The sequence below is a fragment of the Biomphalaria glabrata genome, chromosome 8 (genome assembly GCF_947242115.1).
Source record: "Biomphalaria glabrata chromosome 8, xgBioGlab47.1, whole genome shotgun sequence".
Classification (NCBI taxonomy): domain Eukaryota; kingdom Metazoa; phylum Mollusca; class Gastropoda; family Planorbidae; genus Biomphalaria; species Biomphalaria glabrata.
The window spans coordinates 17,749,693-17,772,570 of record NC_074718.1 but is presented as its reverse complement, the minus strand read 5'-3'; the positions used below and the strand labels follow the sequence as shown (position 1 = coordinate 17,772,570).

The following is a 22,878-nucleotide window of genomic DNA, read 5'->3' as shown; positions in this document are numbered from 1 at the left end:
TTGTAATTACTTTTTGAGTTATGGCATTAATGATAATCTCTGCACTTGTATTTGATAATGGGATTGCCTCTGGGTATCTACTAAACATGTCTATTACTGTTAGAATGTATTTGTTATTATTTTCAGTTTGAATTAAAGGACCTATTAAATCAATAGATACTTTCTGAAATGGTTCTGTAGGTTCATCCATTTCTTGAATAGGTGCTTTATTCACTAAGCTTTTGTTAGATCTCTTTTGACATATGTCACATGAGTTTATGTATTTGTTGATTGTTGCTTTCATTTTGGGCCAAAATACTTGTTTTGACAAATTCCTATAACATTTCTTTACTCCCCTATGTGCTGCTAAATTATTATCATGTGTCATGATTAAAACATCTTTCCAATATTTCTGTGGTAAGACAAGTTGTTTTATTTTCTTGTTATCATTACTTGTTTGTCTAAACAATATTTTATTCTCTATACAAAATTTCTCCATTGGATTATTATTGTTTTTATCTGATATTCTTGAATAAATTTTCCCAATAATATTGTCATTCATTTGTTCTAATGCAAATGTGGGTGTTGTTTCTTTTTCACTTTGAGATATTTGTGTTTCAAGACTATTTTGTGTTTCATTTTCTATCTCTCTTTTCTTAACATCTGTATTTTCTATTTGTATTACTTTACTGGTTTCTTTTTCTTCATCATTACTTATTACATTTATTGTATTTTTCTGTTTCTCATCTTGTTTATCCATTGATCTTGTTATTACCATACTTGTTATATTTTGTGTTTCTATGTTTTCATGATTTTGTCTTATGTTTTTGTATTTGTTTTGCCAGTCTTCTAATTCTTTTCTTGAACATTCTTTAACTCCTTTTATGTTTCCTACTAGCATATCATATCTCAGTTCTGGTATTGCAATGCCATCACAATAACCATTGAAAAATGGAGTTTCAATGTATACCCTTATAGCTTTAAATTCTCTTACGGCTCCATCTGCTAATTCTACTTTCCTAGTAAACCCTTTATACCAATGAGGTTTGACAAATTTAGTTTTTACAGCCAAAGTGTTACAACCTGAATCCCTGATTAATTCCACCGGAATTTTATCTACAAATCCTGGGTACACTGCAAAATTGTTCCTATTTCCTTCCATGAAATATACCCTATCTGTACCTTTATTTTTGTATTCCCTACTGTAACTCCTATTTCTATAATTTCCCCTGTCATTCCTATCTCTACTCCTATATCTACTGTTATTTTGTTCATTGTATCTATTTCTACTTCCAGACCTACTATTCCCTCTTCTACAGTTAGCTGCTATATGACCTTTTCCTTGACATTTAAAACAGGTTATTTCACTATATTTTCTATTTCCACTATTTGATCTGTTTCTATTTCTACTTCTATCAACATTTTCTTTGGTGTATCCTATTAAATCTACTTTGCTCTTATCCCTATCAGAAAATGGTTTATTTGGATAGGCATTTTTGTATACTCTCATTATCTCTGTTATTTCATCTATAGTTTTTGGATTTCTTTCTCTAATAAAAGATTGTAACTGAGGATCACATTTATTTACAAAGTTGTCCACTAGAATAAAAATTTTTAATCCCTCATAAGAGTTTATCACTTTTTCTAATTTTACCCACTTATTGAAAAAATCCTTTTCCATATTAATGGTAGTTTGGGGTTCTATTTCTAATGATGGTATATTGTCAAAGTTTTTCTTTCTAAAAGTTGTAGCATTATGACCATAGGCATTCAATAACTCTCTTTTTAAAACCTGATAGCTATCATCAATATAATGGTCATGATTTTGGCATATTGTTAGAGCTTGACCATGAACAAAGTCTATCAAATTTCAGACCACTCTTCTTCTGGCATATTAAATGTAGACATTTTTGCCTCATATCTTTTCAGAAAATCACCAATGTCATCCTTCTGTTCATCAAAACTTTGTATCTTTCTCTTTAGCCATGTTTGTGAATTAGGGTTGTCCTTTGAGTGGTATAATTATTTGAGTTATTTGTGTTATTTCCTTGTTCAGTTTGGGCTCTGGCTTGTGCTGCATCCAATCTCATCTTCTCCATTTTAGCTTCATGTTCTCTCTGCCTTTCTTGGTCCTCTTTTTGCTTCTCATATTCTTCCTTTCTGATCCTATCTTGTCTCTCTATCTCTTGTCTTTGACGTTCTTCTTGTCTTTCTATCTCTTGTCTTTGACGTTCTTCTTGTCTTTCTATCTCTTGTCTTTGACGTTCTGTTTCTTCCCTCACAACTTGCTGTACATAAGCTGCTAAGTCCTTTCCTTTTAACTCCATGGCCTTTCCATCCTGCATAGCTGTTTCCTTAACCTCCTTAAGGTCCACATATGATGATGTAGCCATTGTGTTTTATATTTTATATATATTTTTACTTAGCCTATATTGGTTATGGCTATACTTTAAACTTATTTTATATTTAAGTTTTTACACACTTTTATACAAGTTTTAAATGTTATGTCTCTATCTATAGATTTAGTAAATGAGTAAATCTAGTCTGAGTTATGTTCAGATCTGTATATTAGATCTAGTATCACACAAATTTAAATCTATTATATTATAGTATATATAATAGTACCATTTAGGTCTATAGTTATCAAGAGCACTATGACTATTAGATCTAGTATGAATGATCAATTTTAAAATTTGATGTGACTGAAGTGTGTATAGAGTACTCAGTAGACTCTAAGACTGTCTAAGTCTAAGTCTAAGAGTAGATCAGATAGATCTAATCCAGAAATTATGGTTCTATTTAACCATATGAAACAAATATGTTTATACAATGTCAAATATATCTTCAACAAGATATATATATCTAGAATGTACTACCTTCATTCATCTTTCAATTAATAATATTTCAAATTAGAGTCTAGATGATTTAATGTACCAAAGAGATGTACAACAATTTGTAGATCTAAATTTAGCCAGACGACAGTGTTTGACTACATAGCCAGTTTCGGCATTATTCTCATGGCAAAATCATATTTGATTTTAACCGCTAGAACTAAAATTATTTTAGTCTGATTCACAATAAAAGAATCCTACCTGTACTTTCTATCATTAAGTGAAAAAAAATACAGATCTAATTAAATTAATAAAAATAAATAATTTAAAATAATATAAACAAATGAAATAATTAAATGAGACTATCGCTATGGGTTGGGATATGACAATATGGCACACAATGATAACGTCACGAAGTAACTAAGCAACAACGGATATGACGTTTACACAAACAAAACAATTACAACCCTAAACGTATAATATAGTTTTTCATCTAAATTATGTCTTCTACCCCGAACGGGTTTTAAGGCTTCAGCACCACCTGAATTTTACTCAGGCTAACATTCCAAATTTAGACAAAATCTATTTCTAAGGGCAATCTAAACATATACTAATAAGAAAAATGGCACTTAGCTTTTGATAAGAAAGATCCCTTTGTTCGGACTCCCGAATATGCTAGATCACAACAAATTCCACTGCCTCTCTTCTAGTTCTGACTCTGTTCTCCGGTGCTACCAGTGGATACAATCCGTGTCGAGTATCCCACGTAATGCCACAGATGTCTTGATATGCCACAGCAAAATGAGCAAAATGTTTCAGTTTCTTCGACGACTGTTGATGACTGTATGTGTAGTTCCGACGACTTTGTGTACACAGTTACTGACGAATAGGTTAACGGTTCTTCTGGCGATGACTTGATTTGTGTAGACGATTACTGACAAATAACAGTCTCTTGACGGCAACTTGATCTGGACGACTGACGAATAACGACTTTCTTGACGATGACTTGATCTGGGCTGAGGAATAACGGTTCTCTAAAATAGTTCACTGCTTCTGCTGCTACTCTGGTAGTACGACGAAGTTTGCTGTTGTACGTTGCTTCACTAGACCAAACTGTCCAATGTAGACTAGGTGAGACCAAGGTCACCTCCGACGACGTTCCGTTATACGATTAACGGTTTTCAACGAAATTAAGTGGATGTAGCTGTTTCCACAACTTCAATATCAACAAGTCTAGATATGGTCTAGACTAACGAATACTAAATAGATCAATGTTCAGTACTGATAAATATTACTTCACTAACCTTCCAAAGGTTAAACACAGTGACCGTTATAAAAGTGGCAAGCAACCGGTTCAATGAGCAAACTGCTCCACAAGAATCTCTCAAAGGGTAAGACGACAGAGCGATTTCGATTTAGTTAGCTACCAAACTTGTAGTACTCACAATACTTCTGACAGTGGGCAAACTGTCCTTCTCGAAACTGACGAGGTAAAACTTGATACTCGATGTGGCTCCTACGACGAAGAAAAAATATGTCCAACAGGTTCACTAACGATCTCTCACCCGTTATGAATGAACGGTTTCTCTGGTTGTAGGTCGATTCAGCATATGAAGATCAGGCTTTGATAATATACTGGTTAAGTCTACTCAACCAGACGTTGCGATGATTACTGTCCTGACGAAGGTCACCCTGAGTTAACGGCTCGTTGAACGTGCGATCAAACAGGCGACGACTGCATGTAGATCTAGAACAAAGTCACTCTGCGATGATGCTGTGTTCAGCCGTACTCCGATGAAACTTTATATCTTCGAGTGCACGACCTCACCTGAGTAAACGTTCTGCTTCGAGGTCCGGTTCGATGTTCGGGCGTCGGGGGTCGCCACTGTGATGTTGCTTATTCAGGCTGTCTTGAAGTCAACCAATTACTCTGCAAGCGTTTGGGTGTAATTGTTCGGGTGTATTCCGTGTAGTTGAACAACAATACATATAGAATAAAACAACACCTGTTTTAACGAGTGAAGAGATGTAGTCAAACTCTGATGAACAAGTTCACGTGGATTTATTCTGACAAAAGGCCACAGTAGAAGTCTCTGTCACTAAACACGTCGTTACCCTGGAGTATTCTATTGCTAACTGATTTTCCGGTCTCTAACCCAACATATCCCAAACGTCACTAGTCCCGTTCAATATGCGTCTTCTATGGTGCGTCGCTAAATAACTAACCTATATAAATAAGGTGTCTAACAGTGTATGCTTTAGGCAACGTTGTCGAAAAGCGGAAAAGGTGGTGGGGGGTGGTGGTGAAATAGGGCCTAGAAAGGGGAATTAATTAGGGTGAACTAAAAAAATAATACTAAATGCTGTGATAAAATTGAGTGACACTGTCAGCAAGTTTATGGCCTGTGACACAGACACAATCATATGACATAATCATATGATACATTCACAAGACATAATCATAGGGCTTATTTACTGACACGATTATATGACACAGTTACACTGCACAATTTCATCACTCAAGCATATGACTCAATGATATGACTCAATCCTATTACACAATCAACCAACCGAGAGGACACAGTTGGACGAGACACATCGTAGACCATATAATTCTTGGTGTAACGTCTCCTAGAGGTCTTGTAAAAAGTAAACCTTTAGTTCTAGGGTTTTGTTTATCATTTTCAAATTAAATTGTGTATGTACTAATAGTATATACTACCGTAAACTGTTTCCACATTATAACTGGTCTGGGAAATAAATCAACCACATCAAAAATCAATGTCATAATTCTAGATCGCTAAATACGATGCGGAAACATTTGTCAAAGAATTGAAGATGGTTCATCTTTCTCTTCATATCAAACATCAGAGACTTGCTCTTGTCTTCTAGTTTAGACTTATAGTAAATTGATGTCGAATTGGTTTTTGAATTTTAGTACAAAAACACAAAATAAAATCTTTGTGATTGAAAAAAAACAACAAATCAGATTAAAAAAAAAAAAAAAGCACGTATTTTTGAGACTAGAAATGAAGAAGTTGACATTATCTGACGACTACATTATCTGAGGATCGTGACAGTTTCAAACCTTATCTTGGTGATTTTTTGGTTTTGGTCATGTTTCTTAGGCACGTCTCGTTAAGTGACTTAAAGAAAAAAGTATAAGTACAGGATTATTACACGACATCTTTCAACAGAGAATTTTAATTCAACTTCCGACTAACAGACATATTGAAAGACATCAAGTAGAAGATGACTCCAATCATCCTTCTTGTCACTCTTGTCATTGCTGGATGTCTCGGTAAGTACAGTTACTCTCAAGTTCTTGTAACGGTCATTATGTGGCTCTCTTTCGATATACTGATGCTGCAATGAGTATGGGTTATTCTAGGTTGTCAGTGAGTCATGGGTAGTCTTAGGTTGTCAGTGAGTCATGGGTAGTCTTAGGTTGTCAGTGAGTCATGGGTAGTCTTAGGTTGTTAGTGAACCATAGGTAGTCTTAGGTTGTTAGTGAGTCATGGGTAGTCTTAGGTTGTTAGTGAACCATGGGTAGTCTTAGGTTGTTAGTGAACCATGGGTAGTCTTAGGTTGTTAGTGAACCATGGGTAGTCTTAGGTTGTTAGTGAACCATGGGTAGTCTTAGGTTGTTAGTGAACCATGGGTAGTCTTAGGTTGTTAGTGAACCATGGGTAGTCTTAGGTTGTTAGTGATGCATGGGTTGTCTTAGGTTGTTAGTGAACCATGGGTAGTCTTAGGTTGTTAGTGAACCATGGGTAGTCTTAGGTTGTTAGTGAACCATGGGTTGTCTTAGGTTGTTAGTGAACCATGGGTAGTCTTAGGTTGTTAGTGAACCATGGGTAGTCTTAGGTTGTTAGTGAACCATGGGTAGTCTTAGGTTGTTAGTGAACCATGGGTAGTCTTAGGTTGTTAGTGAACCATGGGTAGTCTTAGGTTGTTAGTGAACCATGGGTAGTCTTAGGTTGTTAGTGAACCATGGGTAGTCTTAGGTTGTTAGTGAACCATGGGTAGTCTTAGGTTGTTAGTGAACCATGGGTTGTCTTAGGTTGTTAGTGAACCATGGGTAGTCTTAGGTTGTTAGTGAACCATGGGTTGTCTTCGGTTGTTAGTGAACCATGGGTAGTCTTAGGTTGTTAGTGAACCATTAGTAGTCTTAGGTTGTTAGTGAACCATGGGTTGTCTTAGGTTGTTAGTGAACCATGGGTAGTCTTAGGTTGTTAGTGAACCATGGGTTGTCTTAGGTTGTTAGTGAACCATGGGTAGTCTTAGGTTGTTAGTGAACCATGGGTTGTCTTCGGTTGTCAGTGAGTTATGGATTGTCATAGGTTGTCAATGAGTCATGGGTTCTTATTAATGTCGATATTTTCTCGATTTCGATTGTCATAACACGAGGTATTTGTTCATTGGTATAGATTGTAGTCATTAATTTGAATAAGATGGTTTTGGTTCAAACATAGAATTACCAAACATTGAGGACTAACCAATCGCGTAGACAATACATAGATTCCAAATAATAGCTTAGTTAGAGAAAAAAACAAACATAATTAATAGAGTCTTTTGAAGAAAACCCAGACTTATGGGGAAAAAACTCTTTAGAAATATTCTGAACGTTTCCGTACGAAAAGAAGGAGAAGGTCTGCCTACAAAGTAGTTCCTTGCCATATCTTTATGTAATACTGTCTTAGAGTAATGGTGCTTACGAATGACTTATTTCAGAACTAACCCAGACCCTTATGCCAACCCTAAATTTTGAAATTGCATTATGAGTTTTACTTAGTTTATATATTACTATTACTATCCATGCATCATCTGCAATATAGATCGCAGGCTCTGAAAGATGTACAGCACGACCAGTTCTTTGTAGTCAGTAGAGAGAAATAAATAAATAGAAGTATATGAACATTTAGGGCACCGTCTTATGTGGAAATCCTTAGCTGGACTATTAATAGAATAACCTAAGTATGCCATGCTTACTTCTAAGACTCCTTACAATACTGAACAAGAGTTAAATATGATTAGAACGTATGGACCTCTACCATCTTCATTGAGTTGAAAAAAAAAACACTTATTTGTAACTAACTCTTTGTCCAGATATAGATAAAGTATAGCAAACAAACATATGTATGCAATAAATCGTTGTCAAGGTTGTTAAGCTCATTGCTACATTCTTTATTCTCAGGACTCGAGGAGAGGTCATTCGCTAGCTGTGTCCACAACTGTAATGGCGACATTGCTTGTGAGATTCACTGCGCACACACTAATCCAGTCAGAGCTTTAGGCAGCTGTAACCACCAGTGTCCACCCAACGATGTCGGCTGCGAGACTGCATGCTCTCATGAACACAACCAGAGAGCTCTGGGGGAGTGCCTCCATAACTGTCCCCCAATGGATATCGGATGTGAAGTACAATGCTCACACCAAAACGCAAAGAGAGCCCTGGGTGAGTGCCTACATCAATGCCCTCCAGGTGACGTCGGATGTGAGATTCAATGCGCCCACAACAATGGTAGACGAGCCCTAGCCGAGTGCCTGAATCACTGCTCAGGGAATCTTGCATGTGAAATTCAGTGCACCCACAACAACCCTGTGAGGGCCCTTGGGGAATGCTTACACCAGTGCCCACCCCTTGATGTCGGCTGCGAAGTCCAGTGTGCCCATAACAACAAGAGGGAACAGTGCATTAGTCTATGCCCACCAAATGACCAAGGATGCCACAGTGCTTGCTCTCACGAGGTCGTCGGCAAAAGAGAGTCTTGCATTAGCCAATGCCCGCCAAATGACCAGGGATGCCACAATGCTTGCTCACATGAGGTCGTCGGCAAAAGAGAGTCTTGCATTAGCCAATGCCCGCCAAATGACCAGGGATGCCACAATGCTTGCTCACATGAGGTTGTCGGCTAAATCAGCATCGTACATTAAGTAATACCTACATTAAGTAATACCTACTAAACTACTAAGACAAGTAACACTGTTTTACTTGATATAATAATGATGCCTTTTAATTAGGGCTATGTAATCAATTTGTTAATTAGTTAACAATAAAGACACTATTTCTATTATATAAGGTTTTAATTTATATGTAGCCTTTGAAAATAAAAAAAAAAAACGTGTGGTTTTTATGAATATACGATGCAGTATACATGAATACATACGAATGTGGCTCAGTTTTTATGAATATACGATGCAGTATACATGAATACATACGAATGTGGCTCAGTTTTTATGAATATACGATGCAGTTTACATGAATACATACGAATGTGGCTCAGTTTTTATGAATATACGATGCAGTTTACATGAATACATACGAATGTGGCTCAGTTTTTATGAATATACGATGCAGTTTACATGAATACATACGAATGTGGCTCAGTTTTTATGAATATACGATGCAGTTTACATGAATACATACGAATGTGGCTCAGTTTTTATGAATATACGATGCAGTTTACATGAATACATACGAATGTGGCTCAGTTTTTATGAATATACGATGCAGTTTACATGAATACATACGAATGTGGCTCAGTTTTTATGAATATACGATGCAGTTTACATGAATACATACGAATGTGGCTCAGTTTTTATGAATATACGATGCAGTTTACATGAATACATACGAATGTGGCTCAGTTTTTATGAATATACGATGCAGTTTACATGAATACATACGAATGTGGCTCAGTTTTTATGAATATACGATGCAGTTTACATGAATACATACGAATGTGGCTCAGTTTTTATGAATATACGATGCAGTTTACATGAATACATACGAATGTGGCTCAGTTTTTATGAATATACGATGCAGTTTACATGAATACATACGAATGTGGCTCAGTTTTTATGAATATACGATGCAGTTTACATGAATACATACGAATGTGGCTCAGTTTTTATGAATATACGATGCAGTTTACATGAATACATACGAATGTGGCTCAGTTTTTATGAATATACGATGCAGTTTACATGAATACATACGAATGTGGCTCAGTTTTTATGAATATACGATGCAGTTTACATGAATACATACGAATGTGGCTCAGTTTTTATGAATATACGATGCAGTTTACATGAATACATACGAATGTGGCTCAGTTTTTATGAATATACGATGCAGTTTACATGAATACATACGAATGTGGCTCAGTTTTTATGAATATACGATGCAGTATACATGAATACATACGAATGTGGCTCAGTTTTTAGAAACTTCTCTTAGCTATAACAAGCTCAATCTCTCTTGACGACCTGTTGGAAAGAGTTAACTGGGAAATTTCTATGCTGCCGTTCTGCAAACACAACTCAGCTCAAGTCTACTTCTAACTCGAGCACCTTGAATGTGGAAACATTATGTTGTGGCCCAAGCAAAGGGATATGCCTCTATTGCCACGTGCTTAAAATAGGAATTTTGTCTTCTGGATTCAAAACTTTTGGTTTTTAGATAAAATATGCTAAACACATTTTCATACTAATAAACAAAACCCTGATGTTTGGCGTAGTGATATAACTACACATAAGTAACTCTTGCAGTTTGGCGTAGAGATACATCTACACATAAGTAAACCTTGCAGTTTGGCTTAGTGATACATTTGTCTGGGTTTTTTTTTTGCAGTTTAAAAATTATACTGGCTTTCAGAAAGCACTTCGCCCACTCTAGAGTAGTCCATCCGCCACTTATAGAGTAATGCCATTGCAGTGGACCAATGAGACTTTTAATAGTTCTGCGGAATTTCTACCAAATGAATTTCAACTAACTGAATTTCAACCAACTGAATTTCTACCAACTGAATTTCTATCTTTTTTTTAGTCACTTAGACAAGAGACTCAGCAATAAAAATCACATTTTCATAATAATAAACAAAACCCTGATGTTTGGCGTAGTGATATATCTACACATAAGTAACTCTTGCAGTTTGGCGTAGAGATACTAGAGTCACTAAGACCAGAGACTCAGCAATAAAAAGCACGCTATAGTGCTCCGTCCATCGGTTACGTATATCATTCTAGTCAGCATAAGAAATACGTTCAAAGTTCTTAGAAGTATCCAAGTCTGGTAAGTCGAGCTCTACGGCTACTCAATAGGATGTAGTCGTTTTACCTTTTTGTTTTCTTAAGTCCAAAGTGTTAATTTTCAAAATTAAACATGTAAGTTTTTTTTCCCTCATAAAAATACATTTTTTTTAAATAAAACAATTCAGGGGAGGTAAGTCACTATAACAGGCAGTGACGCCACTAGGGTGGGTGTCACTCGGTGAAGTCACATTATGGTCTCTCCCCCCCCCCCAAGCTCCCAAAAAAAAAATTTCCCGTTGATTTTTTTCTTTTCTAGAACCGAAATAGCTTTTATTTAGCTAAATACCTACATTTATTAATAGTTAGACCACTGAAAAATGGTTGTCCATTTTATTTGTAAAGTTCGTTGTTTATAACTATTTATCTATAGTCGTCACAGATATTAAAATGTAAGATGAAAAATAAGAAACAGTCTTAACATCAACATGGGCTCTTTAGTAGACAGTCAAATGCTTATTTACGTAAACTGTACTACTTTAGACTGTCATGCTTGTAAAGACACGAATAACACAATTAAAACTTTCGTTAAAAAAATATTTAAAAAATTGCAAAAACAAAAAAAAAAAGAATGTTTATAGACTTAACATTTTAATGTGTACAAGATTTAATAAAATGCTTTTAAAATAAAAAAAAAATACTTTCCTTAGACAATTATGAGATAGTCGTGTTTTCCCAAATTAATGTTAGTTTTAAAAAGTATTTCTACATGACGTCACAGGCACGAAGATGCAGACAACAGTTGCAGACGTCATGACAAGATTGGTAGCGATTCTTGGAAATCCCATGGCATGTGTGTTGTAAACATTCAAGTACCGCCCAGTTTCATCAAGATTATCGCTACCTAGAGTTGTCTTCTCACTTTTGGTATTTGTATTCCAATAAAGAACTTTTGATAAATCATCAGTTACAGCAGCTCATTTTGAAACGAACATCAACAAAATTTTGGGTTGAATTCGTTCAAATGCATCTGCTAACTAAGTAATATCATGTAGTTTAAGTTGAAATTCAGCATTAAAAAGTATTGACCTCTGTTTCTTTTCTTGAATAGAGAGTTTGGCATCTAAAGATTGTTATTCTGACATTTTTTTTCTTTTTTTTTTCCCTATTGAAATGCCATGTTTTTATTTGAGTAGAACCCTTTCAATAATATATTGTTCTAACGTGTAAGGTTTTTGGTAGAGAAAATGTTAAAAGATTTCTTCATGGCCACCACTTTGTCATTCATTAACTCTGGTAGGCCCATTGGCAAATACTGGCTAATCCATTCTAGAGAGTGGGGGGGGGGGGGTGCTGCATAATTTGTTTAAATAATATTCAATAATATTAATACTCTTGACCATAAATGCCATAAATGCTACTTTTGATATTTTTATATTTTGTCGCTTCTCTCTCTCTCCAAGCTAAAATTATACGTATAAAGCATTTCGCTAGGCCTAAACAAATCTAGGAATCATATCAATCATAAGTATATATGAAATGGACGGGCTTAAATATTAAAAAATGTCCAATGTCATTCTTTTCTGTGCTTTGCAAAACTGCAACTAGTTCTATACAAATGTTTCTTACACATTTATTGAACTAACTATTCATTACTACGAGCACTTCAATCTACCTTTTGTGGCATATTTAATAGACAAAAGCTCTTCTATCATCGTTAAAAAAAGCATCAAAAATTACACTCACAACATTACCACATTTAAAGGAACTTTTTGAACAAACGTGCCTAAGAAAAATCGAAAAAATCTTGGAAGACAACGGCCACCCGCTCCATCAGAACTACGCCAGGTCGTCGCAAAGTGGGCGACTGCTGTCAATCAAAACAAGAACGGAGCGGTACAAAAACTCGTTCGTACCTCACTCGGTCAGACTCTATCACCGCCACTCATTGATCAGGGAACATGAAATGCACCAAGATACCTGTGTGTAGTCGCTGAATGAACTCTTCATGTTGTCTGTTGTATTTATGTGTATGTTTCTGTTGTGTTGTCTTTATATGAGAAACGAGTCCTTGTAATCACAACAAATTTCCGTAAGGATTAATAAAGCAGTCTTAGTCTTAGTCTTATCGCTTTATCGCCCTGTGCACAGAAACATACAGGACACTGAGGTCTACATATACAATTACTAGCAAAAAGAAATTACAGTAGACAGAGAGATCATGTTAGTTATGAAACTTCAGATCCATCAAGAAACCATCTCAAGACACTAACGACCTTAGTCCTACACAGCACGAAGAACAAGTGTAACACCTGCGACTTTGATTTAGAACTTAATTTAACAAGAGATGAATGTATGAAATCACAGACATTGTAATTACATCAACAAGAACTCGGTGTCAACAGAGAGGTCTTTTTAAAAATAAAGTGCAATCTCATGCTTTAATGTCATTTAATTTTAGGTGAAATGTGTCAGACATATCGTATAAAGTGGACACAGATTGAAAGAGTTACAACCTAAATAAGATTTAGTATCCAAGGATAATTACGGAGAATAGTAAGATAGCATTGTCGAGCAATGGTACACATCCAGGGGCGGACTGGGTATCAAATTCGGTCCGGGCATTACCATATAAACCGGCCCACAAATGTCATGTTATATATTTTCGGTGTGTGTGTGGGATTTTAAACCTCTCCGAAATTTATATATATATATATGTATATTAGTGTGTGTCTATATGTAATTAATCTTCATTACATTCTTATCTTTCATTCTTTCAATCGTTTTTTCTACCCTAGAACACTCTCTTCCTATAATTTGTGGAAAGGCAGTATACACCACCAAGGGACAGCTAGGGAGTCTGGGGGAGCGCTGTAAGCTCCCCCAGTGGGGTCCGGGGCGAAGCCCCGGATCCAAGCATTATTTCCGTAATTTTAAGCTTTAAAAATGCTTATTTTGAGGTATCTACAGTGCAATTAGCCTGCTACTCTTCCGCTAAAAAAAATCAAAAACTAAATCTTCTATTCAGTGGAGTCCAGCGACTGGTAGAAAAAGGTAAAATGCTTTAGTTTTTGTATTGGAGGTGGGGGGGGGGAGGGAAACAACAAAACCCCTTTTGGCTACGCTCATGAAATTTGGTGACTGTAGTTTGCTTAAGTTGGCTGCACTGGGAAAGTAAGTAAAGTTTCCCTTTCAGACAATGAGATCTGAGGCCGGTGATGGTTCACTACATAGTGAATTTATACAAAAAAGAAAATACAATTTCAACTCTAAATAGACTTAATATCCTAAACTTCATCAGAAGTCAACAGGCTTGTCAACAGGACCAGAACTGGTTGGTTTAGTGCTCTGTGTGGTCATCTGGTCTATCTTGACATCAAAGCCGTGACACGATCAACAAGATTCTTCTAAGTACTGTCATTCAGACAAATACGACAGGTACGAGCAAACGAGCCAGATGTAGGAACTTCTGGTAGTCTCTCGCGGCCTCTGGTAGTCTCTCGCGGCCTCTGGTAGTCTCTTGCGGCCTCTGGTAGTCTCTTGCGGCCTGGGATAGTCTCTTGGGGCTCGGGTAGTCTTTAGTACCTTCTGGTTACCTGAAAAGTTTAGTTGTCTACAACAAAGCTAACAAAATGTAGACACAGCTGTATATTACATCTTAAATATAAATCTCGTCACAACTGGCAAAACTTGAAAACTTACAGTAAATAAACAATATCATTAGTACAATTATGTTTACTGCAATAAATAACATCAGTAGGGTTCTAGGGTTTAACACTGATAAAATTCTTTTTACGAGCCCCCATGTGACCTAAAGAGGATTCATGAACCAATATGAGTTCACATTACCTAGTAGCGGGTATAGCTAAAAATATTCAATTAGAATTATAGCTAGATTTAGGTATTTAGATCAAAAGGTCAGTGTTAAGTGTGCTGGCACGTTCGTCCAGAGGTGTGCTGGCCCCTTCTTGTACTGCCTCGGTTATTATGTATAACCTCTAGGTATACAATTCAACTAATGAATGCAACAAAAGACTTTACAAAGTCGCAGGTAAACATATTTACAAAGTTTATTTACATGAGAAAAATAAATGGCCATCAACTCACAGGCAGACCACAAAAAGTAAACAAAGGATACTCGAAAATAATATGGCACACAGCCCTAGTCATATTGTTATAAACCTGGTGGCGGCACAGATGGGGGTAGTGGTGTGTGTGTGTAGTCAGCCGACGCAAATCGCCCCAGGCCAGCGCTAGACGAGCGGTCAACCGTGACGAGTTACGACGATCGGCCGAGACGAGTATCAACATGATTGTTCGGGAAGGATCGACATCGTGAACAGAGCTCAAGAGTGTCACGAGGGATGTAGTCATCTGACCACCCAGAATGGTCGAGCGACGTTCTGTCCGGTTCTAGAAGGCCAGCAGGGACCCTATATAAAGAGCGAAGGTATCAGAGACCAAAAAGTCACAACTTCCCGATCTACAGTTCGTTACAACGGCTCAGTACAAGTCAGTGGCGAGACAGGGAGAGACCAGTGCAAGAGTTGATACGGCGGAGAGATATTTGTACAGTCTTGTGTTACGTGCTGCCAATCGTACAGTATTGGCTGTTATTTATTGACATTAAACTATTACGTTATTTTGAAGCCCAGAGTTGTCAAGTTCTTTAAGTTGGTGGTGTCTGGTGCAGTTTGCAGAGAGCCTGGATAGCGAGATTCGTAACAACTGGTGTCAGAAGTGGGATCGGATCTGCAATGGCTACTACGAAAACGTTAGACCAACTCCTTGTTAAGGAACTGAAGGAAGAGCTCCGTGGTCGAGATCTGAAGACAAGCGGCAACAAAGAAACCTTACAAGAACGCCTTCGGGAAGAACTGGTGAAGGAAAAAGAAGATCCGGACACATACCTTTTTGAAGTCGAACCGGACTTGCTGGAACAGCTCACCAGTAGAATGCAGCAACAGATCACCAGTACCATACAGGAACAGATGGCAGCTATGCAGGGACAGATGGCAGCTATGCAGGGACAAATCGCCAGTAGCAAACAGGAGCAGATGGCAGCTATGAACTCGGGGCTAGAAAACACCAATTACAAGATAGACGCCATGGACACGGGAATCAAAACGGAGTTATTGACAATGAACCAACGCATACATGCTGTGGAGGAGAGAATCACCAGCATTGACGAGCAGATGAATCAGAGGGTCGACGCAGTAGAGAAGGCCATCGACGAAATGAAGATACAAGTCCAACGCAAGCACACAAATGTACCAGAAGCAGATATGACGTCATTTGTACCTGAAGTATTCGGGAAAATGAAGCCCCCCGTATTTGATGGTTCCGTGTCCTGGTCAGTATACAAGAAGCAATTTGACGCAGCAGCCAAAGTTAACAAATGGAACAGTGAGGAGGAGAAAGCAACAGCCCTTGTGTTATCCCTAAGAGGAAAAGCCTCCGAATTGCTACAGTCTCTACCGAACCAGCAAGACTTCGCCGCCCTTGTCCAGGCTATGGAACTCCGATACGGGGATGAACATCTGCAAGAAGTATATCGTGTGCAACTAAAGACCAGACAACAGCGCCTCGGTGAAACACTACAGGAGCTAGAGACAGACATCGAACGCCTCGCACATCTGGCCTACCCAACAGCCGCACAAGATTTTCTGGAGGTCATTATCACAGACGCCTTCATTGATGCGCTTCGAGACCCCGAGTTAAAGAAAGCCACCAGAGTTAGTGGTAGACGTAAGGCCAGTGAAGCCCTCGTATACGCTCTCTCATATGAAGCCGCTAAAGACGCATCTGGGAGCGCTCATCAAGGCCGAAAGTTGGAAGTCAAAGAGGAAGAATTTGAACAACTTGTGAGAAGGGTGACAGAGGCACTAGATGAACGACAAACAAACCAGATACCAGAACATCAACTTAGGGCTCCTGTACGGTGCTGGAATTGTGGTGAACTCGGTCATATACAAAGAAGCTGCACTAGAAGATTTCCACAAGCTGGAACCCATCACAGATCAGAAAGGTATGCACGACCAAGTTCCCGGGGCTACCAGGGAAACTAGCACGCGCCGGCTTCGAGGGGCGGAACCCGGCGACACAGAGAATGAGAGCCCCTACAACCATCATCCCGGTCGCCGTGCTAGGACAGAGTAAGAGTCTGAAAATCATCGGAAAAATTGGATGTCAAAAGTATCACTTCCTCCTAGATACTGGTGCCTCACGATCAGTCTTCCGGACGGATAAAGTGGACAATAGCAAGAAAACGCCAGTTAGAGCCTACTCGTTGAAAACAGCCAGTGGAGAACTGATGCCCATAAAAGGCCTGATCGACACAACAGTCGAGATCGGGAATCAGTCATTCGAACATGAATTCCTGATTGCTGACGTCACAGATGACTGCATAATAGGGCTCGACTTCATGTTGAAATATGGCTTTTCCTTAAATATCGGCGGAGGCACTTTACAATGTGGAGACCTCGAAGTACCCTTGCTTGGCGACGAGAATGAAGAAGATGGCCGAGTCAGAAGGATTAAGTTGGTAGAAAATACAACCTTGCCTGCCAAGTCTGAAATGATCATTTGGGGGAAAATTGAGGACGGCTATCCCACGACAGGAACAGCGCTGGTAGAAAGCTTGGACACCAACCCCAACGGGATAGCAGTAGGAAAGGCACTAGTCACGATTGGGAAAGACCAAAAGGTACCCGTAAGAATTGTGAACCTCGGTACAGTAGAGAAACACTTTCGGAAAGGTAGCACCATCGCTGGTTGCCATGCTCTTGAGATGATAAGAAACTGTAGCAGTGACAACCCCGTCGAAAGACTCGAGTCCAGTGAACCGCAGGTTACTAAATTTCTGACAGAAGTCAAAACGATATTGTCGAAAGAACAGTACACCAAAGCAGAACAATTCCTCAGAGAGTTTTCTGACATATTGCCATCTGATGAAATGGACTTTGGGCGGACAAATCTAATCCAGCATCGAATAGACACAGGAAACACTAGGCCTATACGACAGCAACCACGTCGCCTGCCGCTAGCAAAACACCAAGAAGCTATGGACATCATAGAACGAATGAGGCTGCAAGGGGTTGTTGAACCATCCAACAGTCCATGGTGTTCACCCATCGTCTTGGTAAAGAAGAAAGATGGATCCACGAGATTTTGTGTCGACTATAGATTATTAAATGACGCCACACACACAAGACAGCTACCCGCTTCCTAGGATTGACGACACATTGGACACACTTGCTGGGTCACAGATCTTTTCCACCCTTGACCTGAAGAGCGGTTACTGGCAAGTAGGACTACACCCCGAGGACAGAGATAAAACGGCCTTTTCTGCTGGTAATGGTCTCTGGCAATTTACCGTGATGCCTTTTGGACTCTGCAACGCCCCAGCCACCTTTGAAAGACTAATGGAGCATGTGTTAAGAGGACTCAACTGGACCACGTGTCTTGTCTACTTAGATGACATTATCGTCATAGGCAGAACCTTCGAGGAACATATCGCAAACCTGAAGGAAGTATTCGCAAGAATCAGAAACGCTGGAATGAAATTGAATCCAAAGAAGTGCTCCTTGTTCAGAAGGAGCGTCAAGTACCTTGGGCACATCGTGTCGAAGGAAGGAGTCAGCACAGATCCGGATAAAGTTGAAGCCGTGAATGAATGGCCGATCCCCGCTAATATCCAGGAGTTAAGAAGCTTTCTTGGACTCTGCACGTACTACAGACGTTTCGTACCAAACTTCTCTAGCCTCTGTAGCGCCCTTCATCAATTGACAGAACCGAAGCGGCCGTTTATTTGGACAACGGAATGTCAGGAGGCCTTTGAGCGACTTAAAAAGACTCTTGTTTCATCACCCATTCTGGCCTACCCGATACCAGGCGAGACATTCATACTTGACACCGATGCGAGCAGTACTGGAATAGGCGCTGTCTTATCCCAAAAGATAGATGGAACTGAGAGAGTCATAGCTTACTTTAGTCGGAGCTTGTCCAAAGCCGAGAGAAACTACTGTGTTACAAGACGTGAGCTACTGGCAGTTGTAGATGCCATACAACATTTCCACAAATACTTATATGGGCAAAAATTCATCCTTAGGACAGATCACGCTGCTCTTCAATGGCTGTTGTCATTTAAAAGTCCTGAAGGACAAGTCGCCAGGTGGATTGAACGTTTACAAACCTATGACTTCGAGACACAGCACCGAAAAGGACAAACTCACCAGAATGCTGACGCGCTGTCTCGACGACCTTGCAGAATGGAATGTAAACACTGCAGCAAGGTTGAAGAAAAGGGGGGTATCATTGATTGCCTACGTCTTGGAGTGCAAGCTTGTGGATCATGGTCCGACGAAAGAATCCGAGAAGACCAGTTAAAAGATGAAGATCTGGCTCCCATTCTGCTTATGAAGGAAGACGGACAAAGACCGGAATGGCATTACCTTTCTGATAAAGGAGCTGCTACCAAGGCATATTGGGCGCAATGGGACTCACTGACAATTGACAACGGAGTTCTCAAGAGGGTCTGGGAAACCGCAGATGGAGAAAGCAATCGCTTGCAGCTGTTGCTGCCTAAAGTGAGAGTTGCCGAGGTGTTGCAAGAAATCCATAATAATTCTAGTGGGTCACATTTAGGTGTCAACAAGACCTTTGAAAAAGTACGCCAGCGGTTTTACTGGTTCGGCTACCGGGATGATGTAGAAGAATGGTGCCGAAGGTGCGTTGCGTGTGCAGCAGCGAAGGGTCCGCACAGGAGAACGAGGGGACGTATGCAGCAATACAACGTCGGTAATCCCTTCGAAAGAATAGCGATTGATGTAGCCGGACCGTTTCCTGAGTCCCAGAGAGGAAACAAGTACGTTCTAGTGGCGATCGACTATTTTACTAAGTGGCCTGAGGCGTATGCGATACCAAACCAAGAAGCCACCACCGTAGCGGAAACACTTGTAGAAAATTGGATCAGCCGATTCGGTGCTCCCATAGAGTTACACTCCGACCAGGGCCGAAACTTCGAATCCAAGATCTTCCAAGAGATGTGCCAGGTACTCGGCATCGAGAAGACACGCACAACCCCTCTTCACCCCCAGTCAGACGGGATGGTAGAACGATTTAACCGAACACTGGAACAACACCTGTCGAAAGTCGTCGATGATCGCCAAGAGGACTGGGACACCTATATCCCAACGTTCCTCATGGCATATAGAGGATCGATTCACAGCACCACTGGTTACACTCCAGCAAAGATGTTGTTCGGCCGAGAGCTGCAACTACCATGTGACTTGCTATTCGGGATCCCGGGAAATGTGCCAGACTCTTCAACAGACTATATCGCAAATCTCCGAAAACGGATGGAGAAAACTCACGCTCTTGCCCGCAGGAACATCAAGATCAACAGTGACCAGATGAAAACAAGGTACGACAAACGGGCCAATGCCGCTGGGTTTCATGAGAACGATCTAGTTTGGCTGTACAACCCACAAAGACGAAAAGGCAAGTCCCCAAAGCTTCAAAAAGACTGGGAAGGACCCTACCGAGTGATAAAAAGAATCAACGATGTTGTGTATCGAATACAGAAGAGCCCAAGGTCGAAACTGAAGGTTGTCCACATCGACAGACTCAACAGGTACTATGGTGAAGCTGGATCTGCCCGGGACGGACAGATCTAAGGAGGGGGCAGTGTTATAAACCTGGTGGCGGCACAGATGGGGGTAGTGGTGTGTGTGTGTAGTCAGCCGACGCAAATCGCCCCAGGCCAGCGCTAGACGAGCGGTCAACCGTGACGAGTTACGACGATCGGCCGAGACGAGTATCAACATGATTGTTCGGGAAGGATCGACATCGTGAACAGAGCTCAAGAGTGTCACGAGGGATGTAGTCATCTGACCACCCAGAATGGTCGAGCGACGTTCTGTCCGGTTCTAGAAGGCCAGCAGGGACCCTATATAAAGAGCGAAGGTATCAGAGACCAAAAAGTCACAACTTCCCGATCTACAGTTCGTTACAACGGCTCAGTACAAGTCAGTGGCGAGACAGGGAGAGACCAGTGCAAGAGTTGATACGGCGGAGAGATATTTGTACAGTCTTGTGTTACGTGCTGCCAATCGTACAGTATTGGCTGTTATTTATTGACATTAAACTATTACGTTATTTTGAAGCCCAGAGTTGTCAAGTTCTTTAAGTTGGTGGTGTCTGGTGCAGTTTGCAGAGAGCCTGGATAGCGAGATTCGTAACAATATGTTACATTATCGTCACATTCTGGTTATCAAAAATACAGGTCAAAGGCCTCAGGTCAACACATGACCACTTTTGACCATTGGGTTACAAACTTCCGGCTTACACAGCCAACTAAAGGTCACATGCTTCAGGTCGAAATACGACCACTTTTGGCTACACTATGGTTACAGGCTTCAGGCTTACACTAGCCACTTTTAGCCCCCCCCAAAAAAAAATGGTCATGATGAACTATAGGCTTCAGGAAAATCTATGAGCCTACAAGCTTCACAGAATCCAACCTATAGCCATCCGTTTGGTAAAGCCCATCTGATGATTCAATACGGGTTGAATCCCTCAGAGACAAGGCTATAAAAAATATGTAAAGTCCATCTGATGATTCAATACAGGTTGAATCCCTCAGAAAAGGGTTACAAAAATATGTCACGTTTGGGAGTACCCCAGGATGCAGAACATCAGGGTAAAAAAAATATACTGCCTGGAAATCATTTGGGCTATATCTATTAATAAATACATTATATAAAATACAATAATACTAAAGACATACTTAGCCCAAAGATCTCCAGAGCAGGGCACACTTCTCCGAGTACCCCATGACACACGATCACTAACAGAAAAAATACTATACACAGCACAGGTCAAGTGGTCAAGCTGGTAACTCAGGAGCAAGTGGCAACTAAACACAGTTTCCAAGGCCTTTTATAAACTACATAAGGGGAATCACTCCTAACTATACAAGTAATCAAAAATAGTTATTTCCCCATTATGTCACATAGGTGTAAGCCTAATTCTATTCAAAATATATAAAGTTTAATAAGGCATCGAAAACTGGATGTATGCTTTCGTAGGCTTACATAATGTATTCTATTTATACATGAATGTAGTCTGAAAACTATAAACACTACAATAGTAGCCTTAATAAGTTTCAAACATTTTGGTATTACTTATAGATTACAAAAAAATAAAAATAATCACAAGAGCAGCATTTCAAGTGTCAATCTAGTCATGCATGTTGATCTGTGACTTAAAATATGCTAAGTCATTGGTTTTCCTGGCTGACTCAAGCAACCCATTCCTTTAAAGTGGTATCACCTCAAATACAAAACTAGGTGTCTATCTAGCCGTCGTCCTCCCTACATTGCTCTATGCCTCAGAAACATGGATAGTGTACAGTTAACATGCAAAGAAACTGAATCACTACCACGACATGTCTGTGAAAACTACTGAATGTCAAATGGCAAGACAAAATACCAGATACTGAAGTCCTTCAAAGAGTGGGTCTGCAAAGCATCCACACAATCCTGATGCAGTCCCAGCTGCGATGTGCAGGACACGTGGAAGACCCTAAACGACTCTTGTATGGCCAACTAAGCGAAGGAAAACGCTCGCAAGGTGGTCAAAGAAAGCGCTTCAGGGACACCCTCAAATTTTCTCTAAAGACGTTCAGCATAGACCTAGCCACCTGGGAGACAGAGGCACAAGACAGAGCCTCATGGCGTCGCGCTGTAAAAACTGGCGCACAAGTTGCTGAGGAAAAGAGAACAAAGCAAGGCCAATGACACTAGCTCCAGCTGGAATAACGTGCCTAGTGTGCGGCCGAACATTCCGGGCTCACATAGGTCTCACCAGTCATACGAGGAGACACAAAACCCCAGTGCAAAGCCCTCAGCCCCCCTGGATGACAAAGTGGTCATAATCGAACTACGATGGACGAACTATATATATATGACAGCGCTATATAAATTATTGTAATAATTTTCATCATCAATGACTTCATACTAATTATAAGTTT

General features: G+C 39.7%; 2 protein-coding genes across 5 annotated transcripts in view; both read left to right on the top strand.

Annotated features, from left to right (window-relative positions):
• The window catches only part of LOC106077022 (MAM and LDL-receptor class A domain-containing protein 2-like), a 129,145-nt gene that overhangs the window by 36,613 nt on the left and 69,654 nt on the right, over positions 1–22,878 (top strand). The gene's annotated exons all lie outside the window — the stretch shown is intronic.
• LOC106060129 (multiple epidermal growth factor-like domains protein 6) lies at positions 5,980–8,887 on the top strand. Its single transcript, XM_056039120.1, has 2 exons — positions 5,980–6,111; positions 8,008–8,887. The coding sequence occupies exons 1-2, from the start codon at positions 6,063–6,065 to the stop codon at positions 8,727–8,729; spliced, it is 771 nt and encodes a 256-aa protein (XP_055895095.1). The 5' UTR covers positions 5,980–6,062; the 3' UTR covers positions 8,730–8,887.